The sequence below is a fragment of the Eretmochelys imbricata genome, chromosome 1, assembly GCF_965152235.1.
Source record: "Eretmochelys imbricata isolate rEreImb1 chromosome 1, rEreImb1.hap1, whole genome shotgun sequence".
Classification (NCBI taxonomy): Eukaryota; Metazoa; Chordata; order Testudines; family Cheloniidae; genus Eretmochelys; species Eretmochelys imbricata.
Genome location: NC_135572.1, coordinates 125,165,919 through 125,175,395, shown reverse-complemented (window position 1 = coordinate 125,175,395; position 9,477 = coordinate 125,165,919). Strand labels below are relative to the sequence as shown.

Below are 9,477 nucleotides of genomic sequence, written 5' to 3'. Positions count from 1 at the left end.
GAGGTGTGTATGGGGGCCGACACAGGGCTTTACACCACACAGGCGGCCGGGAAAGGACGGGAGGGGTCACAGAGCGCCCAGCGCACCGCACAGGCTGCTGGGAAAGGAGAAGTACACGGGAGGGGAAGCCAGCGGGGTGCGGTGGTGTCGTCACACCGCACAGGCTGCTGGGACGGCGACGTCAGGACGCAGCAGCCTCCCGGCGTGGCTGTGTTTCCTTCCAGCCACGTGCCCCCCTGTCACCCTGGCAACCGGGAGCAGCTTCTCGCGGGGAGACTCTCGTGAGAGTTGCGGCTGTATAAAGGGCCCGCTCTCGGGCGGGGCGGGCCGGAAGGCGCGGCGCGGCGGCGGGTTTGAAGGCAGCGGCGGGAGGTGAGACGTGAAGCCGCCGCTGCCGCGCCCCGGCCGGGCCGTCTGGGGTATTGCTGGGGAGCGCGGGGCGGTCCGGGCCCTGGGTGGCTGCAGCCCCGTTTCCCAGCGGGTCCGTCCCGCAGCCCGGCGCCGAGCTGAGGGGAAGGGAGGTGAAGGAAACACGGAGCTGAGTGCGGCAGGGGCCTGGCCGCCGCCCGGGGATGGGGCGGGGGCCCCGGGGCAGAGGAGAGGCTGAGCAGGACCAGAGCCCTCCGTGGTCCCTCTAGTCCGGAGTGCCCTGTCTTCAGAAGTGGGGTAATTATCAAGGGATCCATCCCCTGTCGTCCCGTCTCAGCTTCTGGGAGAGCGAGGTTTCGTGTGGCCAGAAGGAGGGTGGGGTTGCATCTCTGATGATCTTGGCTAAGGGCTAGAGTGACCACATCTCAAATGTGAAAAATCAGGCTGGGGTAAAACAAAGCCCCTAATATTGGAACAGTCTGGTCACCCTACGAATAAGCATGGGTGGACCTATCTTCCATGAATGTAGCTAATTCTTCTTTGAACCAAGTTATAGTTCTGGCTTTAGTCACATCCCCTGGTGACCAGTTCAAGAGGTTGACTGTGCATTGGGTGAAGTACTTCCTTATGATAGCTTTAAACCTGTTGTCTTTTAGTTTCATGACTCATGACCCGCACCAAGGCACCCTGGTTCTCTCTTTGTACGGGATGGAGTCTATCAGGAGACAGACCATAGAAGTGAACAGTCCTGCAGTGAGCTGGGTGGGATGGGCCACTCAATGAGTTTCTTCCCTATCATATCCTTGCTATTCCACAGTGTATGAGTTCAACACCATGGATAACTCTGATTTCATAAACACAATATCTGAAAAGTTATAGTAACCAACGGAAGGGAGGCGAGGGGAAGAGATAAAGTTGATCATTTAACTAGCTCTGCCTGCCTTGTCTTGAGTGCTTAATTACAACCATTATCATTGCATAGTGTGTTTTGGCTGCCTCTCTCAGGCATGCTTTCCCTGCAGAAAATTACTGCAAAATCAACATGGATGTTATGGAATCAAAATTGTAAATTTTGTAAATTGTATGCTAAATTGTATGCAATTTAGGGAAAGCTGAATCTTTACTCTGCCCTTATTTGTTGACACCCTAGAATATGGATTTTTTTTTTGAAAGCGTCTCCATGGTTTACGGTGCACAAATCACGTTGGCTTTCAATGTTACATGTGCTCCTAATTCACTTAGATAATAGAAAATCCCAACCTGCAAATACATAGTGGAACATCTGACTTGCAGTTAATTCTGATTCACTCTGTCTTGGTTTGAGTTAGTGTCGTGATCTGCAAACAAACCATATCTAAAGAAAATCTGAGTAAGTGGTGTTATAGATGTTTAAAGGTTCCTGAGTTTGAGTTTGTCCATTATTGTGACGCATGCTAGCTGGAAGACTGGATAAAGGCTCAAACTTCCTAATTTTAAACGTATGTAAATTATGGTGCTAACGAAAGCTTTTCTTCCTTAACTGAGGTTTTAATAAAAATAATTACAACTATTTTGCATATCCATAAAGCCTTCCGCCTAAGGATAAGAATGCTTTGCAAACATTAAGTCCCTTTGACAGGTTTTTTTACAGATGTGGTGACTGAGATATTGGTCAACTACACAACTAGGATAGAACGCAGATTTTTTTTTTTAGTATTTTGCTTTAGCCCTTTGCTTCTTTCCTTAAATTCTGAATTCGGGCATGCTCAACCTGGAGTTTTGCCTCAGAAGTGAGAGTAATTCAAAGCTGAAAGGTCTTGCAGCCATCCCAACACTTAAAGCCATCATAGGTTTGCGCTGGCTTTTTAAAAAAACTGAACGTTCCATACATTGTAAAGGTTAATAACATTAAGTTGTACTTTCAATACTGATTTGTGGTGTTCTGACTGAGACATAAAAATCAAATAGTCTGAAGACAGCACTGTACCATAACTGTATAAACTTGATAAAAAATTTCATTTAGGATTATACTGATAAATCATTAAAACTGAGACAAAGGGATCATATTTTAAGGCATAAGCATAAGATGTGGAATTAAGGTTGAGTTTTCAACTTTAACTCTGCATTTCCTGACTCAAACACTTGGTATTTCAATCTTAACATTTCATTAATACTAACTTCTTTTGCTTGGAATTTCATTGCTTGCATGTAATGGCTCTGTAGTATCAGTCAGGTTCAAAGCCTTATTTAAGACCCACTTCTATTTTCATTTTAAAAAAAAACTCTTGAAACTTTGCACATCTACACTCACAGAAAGGAAGGTGGGCTTTTTGGCAGAGTTGGAAGTAAATGTCTGAAAAGTATTAGGGCTTGTCTTCATGTACAGTCTACAGCAGTAAAAGCTTTAGTGAAAACACTCCTAGGCTGCCAGGAGAGCTTCTCCCATTGGTGTAGTTAATCCACCTCCCTCAGAAGCGGTAACTGTGTTGACAGGAGAAGCTCTCCTGTCCACATAGCACTGTCTATGTGGTGGAAGGTTAAGTTGGTATAACTAAGTTGCTTAGGGGTGTGGATTTTTCACACCCTGAGCAATGTAGTTATACTGATATTGGTCTGTAGTGTAGACCAGATAAATTATCTCTTATGCTGAGATTGTACAGGATGGGGACTCAGAGGAACAATCTTCACAGCCCAAATTAGTTTTAAAAGCCTTTTAATTGTTACTAATCCATAGTTGATGGAATATGATCTGATTCTCATTTATTTGTATGTTTGTCATCAAGCCTTGTATCTAAGTTTGTACCATGTGGAATTAGTTAAGTCTTGACATCTTGTTGCAATCATAATATTAAGCAATAAAATCTTTCTTTTAACAGGCATCTTGGATTTTGTGCAAGAGAGTGAAAGACAGTGGAATAAGCAGCGAAACGTTCTTAATCTGGTTGACTTGAGTTCCTTTGTTGGAACAAAAGTAAACTGATAGAAGATGCTGGCTGGGAAAGTTTTGCAACCTGTACTAAAGATGAAAGTGGATGAACTCTTCCTGTGCTGGCTCAGTCAGCCTACAACCCAGTCGATGTTAAAGGATTGTTTGAGAAGGATCAAGAATGAAGAGAAGACTGAAATTGGTAGTGGAGATGCTGGGGACAGTGAACCTCTCATTTTTACTAATAAAACCTCCAAATCTAAACAAAGTATGCTAGATAACCTGATATCTCCTTTGGTGACTCCTTCCAGTCCTCCTCATCTTTCCACAGCTCTCCCCCTAGGAACTTCAACTAGCCCAAGAAACCTATCTAATATTAGAGGAATACGTAGGTCTGCAGGGACAAGAACAGTAAGTTCCTTTACTTTGAGACTTGAATTAGAATACCTTTTGTAATAGGTGAACCTAAGGTGTGTGGTGTTGATGAGTTATGAGGCTGTTTTTGTTTCACCACTGCATTCAATTAAAAAGTGAGTTAGTGGCATAAATAGCTAGTGTTCGCTAATACTTGTCTAAACTACCAAGAGACTGGTTTCAAAATAGCAGCCGTGTTAGTCTGTATCTGTAAAAGGAAAAGGAGTACTTGTGGCACCTTAGAGACTAACAAATTTATTTGAGCATAAGCTTTCGTGAGCTACATCGATTGCATCTGATGTAGTGAGCTGTAGCTCACGAAAGCTTATGTTCAAATAAAGGTGCCGCAAGTACTCCTTTTCTTTTTACCAAGAGACTGATAATCTTATAGCTGATTGAAGATTACTCAAAACAAGAAACTTCCAAGCATTTTGTTTCCCTCTGGAATCTCCAGTTCTCCAAAATCAACAATGGTGGTAGTTATTCAGTACTGTGAAGTGTAACGAAGTAATGTAAAAGGACACTTGCCAGCAAGTTAAAGAAGTATGGGCTGGATGGATGGACTATAAGGTGGATAGAAAGCTGGCTAGATTGTCGGGCTCAACGGGTAGTGATCAATGGCTCCATGTCTAGTTGGCAGCCCGTATCAAGTGGAGTGCCCCAGGGGTCTGTCCTGGGGCCGGTTTTGTTCAATATCTTCATAAATGATCTGGAGGATGGTGTGGATTGCACCCTCAGCAAGTTTGCAGATGACACTAAACTGGGAGGAGAGGTAGATATGCTGGAGGGTAGGGATATGATACAGAGGGACCTAGACAAATTGGAGGATTGGGCCCAAAGAAATCTGATGAGGTTCAACAAGGACAAGTGCAGAGTCCTGCACTTAGGACGGAAGAATCCAATGCACCGCTACAAACTAGGGACCGAATGGCTCGGCAGCAGTTCTGCAGAAAAGGATCTAGGGGTTACAGTGGACGAGAAGCTGGATATGAGTCAAGTGTGCCCTTGTTGCCAAGAAGGCCAATGGCATTTTGGGATGTATAAGTAGGGGCATTGCCAGCAGATCGAGGGACGTGATCGTTCCCCCCTATTCGACATTGGTGAGGCCTCATCTGGAGTACTGTGTCCAGTTTTGGGCCCCACACTACAAGAAGGATGTGGAAAAATTGGAAAGAGTCCAGCGGAGGGCAACAAAAATGATTAGGGGACTGGAACACATGAGTTATGAAGAGAGGCTGAGGGAACTGGGGATGTTTAGTCAGCGGAGGAGAAGAATGAGGGGGGATTTGATAGCTGCTTTCAACTACTGGAAAGGGGATTCCAAAGAGGATGGCTCTAGACTGTTCTCGGTGGTAGCAGATGACAGAACAGTGAGTAATGGTCTCAAGTTGCAGTGGGGGAGATTTAGGTTGGATATTAGGAAAATCTTTTTCACTAGGAGGGTGGTGAAACACTGGAATGCGTTACCTAGGGAGGTGGTGGAATCTCCTTCCTTAGAAGTTTTTAAGGTCAGGCTTGACAAAGCCCTGGCTGGGATGATTTATTTGGGGATGGGTCCTGCTTTTGAGCAGGGGGTTGGACTAGATGACCTCCTGAGGTCCCTTCCAACCCTGATATTCTATGATTCTATGACACTAAACTCTGACAAATATAATATCGTACAATCTGAGCTGTATATCTCTATGTTGCAACTCTTACTAGATGCTAGACGTACCACAGTGAATGCTACATGTGCAGGAAAATCATTTCCTCCTAGAGGATTAGAAATTGCAGAAATTTGTTGATTTTAGTTGTAGAGTAGCTGTTTTAATGAACTGAGCATCTAAGATCTGATCTACGCTGTGGGGGGAGGGGGATCGATCTAAGTTAAGCAACTTCAGCTACACGAATAATGTAGCTGAAGTCGACATACTTATATCTACACACCGTGGTGTCTTTACTGCAGTGAGTCGACTGCTGATGCTCCCCTGTCGACGCCGCCTAGTCTAGATGCAATAAATTGACCCCTGCTGGATCAATCCCTGCCAGTTGATCCAGCGGGTAATGTAGGCAGGCCTAATAAGTTAGTATCCACTCTTATGTGGGTGTGCGTCTGATAAAATCTACTACTGGTTGGATTTACAAGCTATGCTAGTGTCTGAAATTGGTATTAGGGATTTCATTTGACTAAAGATGTGGAGTAGAGGTTTACAAACTAACATCTCTGGTTGGAAGCTCAAGTTCACTGATTATCCAAGGGCCACATGTCACTTTTCCTGGTGCTAATACAGTGCAGTGTACTTTACTAGTTTGAAAAATTTTCCATACACACCTAACTCTACAAAGGGAGTGGTACTATCTACCAGTAGAGGGACAACATCCTGGTGAGAAGCCTAGGCCCAGATTTTTAAACGTAGTTAGGTGTTGCTTTTGTTCAGCATTGCAAAACCTAAGTATCTTTGCCTTAGGCGTCTAAATCACTTTGAAAATGAGGCTTAAACTCCTAAGTCAGTTCATCATTCCAGTGCTGAGTGAAGAAACATTTAAATCCCTTTAAAAATTTAGGCCTTAGTCCCTTGTTATCCTTAGGCTCTAGGAAGGTTAACTAATATTTTGCCTTTGCTTCTGGAGGGTCATCACTTGTATCCTTTTCTGCTTAGTAGATGTATAACTTGAAGTTCTATCAGTATTGTGTAGAGGCTGAATGATTTATTGCCTCAGACTTTGTGGGAATCTGGTTTTAAGTATGTGCTTTTCTTTCCACTTGTTCGATTTATGATGGGCACAGGTGCTTTCAATTTGAATTCTCAGTGGAAGACTGCTAGCTGTAGAATTTCTTATCCAGGAAATCAGAATGAGTCAATCTTGCTTTTTTCCCCCCCAATACCAGTAGCTGCAGAGTGGTCGTAACATTTCTCAGTGAAAAAATCCTCCAGAAATTATCTTTATTGTGAAAGCATCATAAAATAGAACGAAAGTGAAGAACCTTAGTTATGTGGACTAATGCTCTTTTGTTATCCAGATACTATGACTGTATTACAAATGCGTGAATTCATAGAAATTGCATATCAGAGTAGTATTGGAGCCAGTTTGTTTTTTTATTCCTTCCTAGTACAGTAAGGCTAAGTCTGGTATCTGTTTTCCAGCACTTTCCTGACTGGCAAGGAAAAGCTAAGGATTGAGGATGGAGGGGTGGGAAATTTAGGTGGATCATTGGTGGATTTACAGCTTGCTATAGTTAAAAAGAAACAAAAAAACCCGTGACCTGGTCATCCAGATTTTGTGCCCATCTTTCTGCATGAATCTGTCCAGGTCCAGACAGGAGCTCTGAGTACAGGAATACTATTTGTGTGGAAGCCCAGGGATGAACGCTTACTGACTCTAGAAGCCAAATCTCAGACTCAGTAGCCATATAGATGAAGTAGTGTTGATTATACAGACATATCCATAAAATAGCATGTGGTGATATACCTTTTAATCAAAGAAAAGGCTAGCTTTCTAAAAGACTAGGTCTGAGGGAAAGATGTATTGCTGCTTATCCTTAATTTAATTTGGTTCTGCCATAGAGCAGAGTACTAGGTAAACAGATGTGAAGACATTTTCTTTCTCCCTATAGTGATAAACTTACCAGGCACCATATTTTGTACAGAACCTCAGACTTGATTGCACTTTAACAGAAAGTAATAGTTTTGTCAGTAGGTGGTATGTTTCTAAGCTCTCCTTTCATAAAGCTCCTGACTTATAGTGAAGGCCTCAAGTATTGGGCAGTGTTGCAGAATTTGCTGCAGAACTGTTCTAAATTTTTAATCTTTAAAAAAAAAATGGCAGCTAGCCTCCACTGTTATGACAAAATCCTAAAAATGAGAATTGAGTGTAAACCAATGCAGAGTCTTCATGCAGTCTGAAATTATTTCTGAGGGCTTGTTTAAACAGTGTGGTAATGTGCACTCAAGGGGTGTGAATTCTCAAGCACATCAACATGATGCACACTAACTGGCCCTTGTAGATCTTGCTGGCATGAGCTAAAAGTTCTTAGTGCCCGTTAACATAGTGCTGTTCGAAACGGGACTGCAAGGGCCAGTTAGTGCACAACATGTTGATGGGTTTTAGAATTCACACTCCTTGAGCATGTATTGCCGTACTGTGTAGACAAGCCCAGAGCTGCCTCATCTCGTGGGCTGATAAAATGTTGTTGGTTTAAAAGTTAAATATCAACACTACTGAATATTATAGCAAAAACATCCACCTGTCATCCTAAATTGCTTTCCAGACACTTTCAAGTCAGAAACTACCACTAACCTAATCAAGTTGCCCCAATTTCCAGTTTCCCCCTCTTCTTTAACTGCTTATATGGTTTACTTGTGTTGTCTCTGCAAAGTCTGCAGCATGTTATAAACTGAAAATGGCAACATAAAATTTAACTTGTTTAAATGTGTGGCCTAATTCATCGCTGTTCTATGGACCTTTTAAAGTGTGAAGAGGTGTAAGACCCCCCTGGACAGCACTACTAGTGCGGTAGGGGTTCCTGCCAGTAACTGGGGCAGGCTGTGTGTGGGTCAGAGAAGACACGGTGAAGGCAGATCAGAGATAGGAGCCATGGGGGGCAGATCGGAAGTGGGAGAATCTAGCTGGGGCAAACCTGTGCCCCAGGAATTGTCTGTGCAATGGCTCATAGGAGTGCTTGCAACAGGACCACAAGTTAAGACATCCCGTGACACAAGGATACAACATCTGATCTATGGGATTGCTGTACTAGCTTTTTAGTACTGTATTCGTTTTCACATCTAGTCCAGTAACCTGCAGTTTTGAATTTAAATAAAGGTGCCCCAGAACTCAGTGAGGAGTAGAAGTGTGCTACAGAATTTGCCTAGTTTCTTGATTTATAATAGTGCAGTGGCAATAGTTGCCTCTTGTTTGAGGCCTGAAAACAACTTATTAGGCGTTTCATTATCTGTAGGCTTAAAGTTCCATTATAGCAGAGCAGATGGCAAATGAATGAGTTGGTCTTCCATTACCAAACATAGGCAAAACTACTGAAGTCACAACCTCTCACATTTCAGTGCAATAGGCACCAGAATTTATCTGTAATGTAAGGATAATTTTATAAATATATTAAAAGTAATAACTATTTGACAGCAAGGAATTGCAACAGTTCTTGTTTGAAGCCTCCTTGGTGACAACAATAGAAAAAAATGATGGTTTGGTGTGAGAATTTTCATGTTTCTAACAAATGTATAGCGGGAGGAAAACTAAAATTTTGGCAAAAAATACACTTGGGATTTGGTTCCATGGTTATGTCACTAGAAACCCTTTGAAGGATATTGGAGTCTTACAGATTACAGTTGTTTAATCTACTCCATTCTTCAGACAATACTTAAGAGGGGAAAGAATCTTTTGAAGTTAATATTACTCAGTTTGCTTGGCAATCTGAATACTCTGCAAACTGTGTACCGCAGCTAGCCCAATGCATCTAACAATCTACTTCCCCAATTAAGTATACCAGTTGTTAAAGAGAACTGAAAATGTACTCATAATGGGGAGTAGGGGAAGTCATAAATGAAAATCTAACTTTCATTTAGATAGTGGAGTGGCTTTTATAATACTGTTTAGAAATGACCCTTATAAGCTCAGTTCCCACCCAAAATTTGGGTCTAAGCTACAGAAAACTTATATGAACACTGGTCTAATTTTATTATCAGCTGAAGTGAACCTTCATCTTAAATGTTTCTCTTCTATAAAACACAGTATGTTTAAGAAATAAAAGTTGCTTTTGAATAATGTGCATTTGCTGGGTACATCAACCCTTAAAA

The 9,477-nt window shown here is 42.5% G+C and overlaps 1 protein-coding gene across 5 annotated transcripts in view; it reads left to right on the top strand.

Annotated features, from left to right (window-relative positions):
• Positions 1 to 347: 347 nt before the first annotated feature.
• PPP2R3B (protein phosphatase 2 regulatory subunit B''beta) overlaps positions 348 to 9,477 on the top strand; it is a 91,107-nt gene continuing 81,977 nt past the window's right edge. For 2 of the 5 annotated variants that reach the window (XM_077815117.1, XM_077815152.1), the window contains exons 1-2: positions 355 to 666; positions 3,225 to 3,685. In XM_077815117.1, coding sequence (XP_077671243.1) covers positions 3,335 to 3,685 — 351 coding nt within the window. In that variant the 5' untranslated portion in view covers positions 355 to 666; positions 3,225 to 3,334. Of the gene's footprint in view, positions 667 to 1,688; positions 1,848 to 3,224; positions 3,686 to 9,477 lie in introns of those variants that run through there. The other 3 variants (XM_077815143.1, XM_077815134.1, XM_077815125.1) reach the window with 3 other exon arrangements.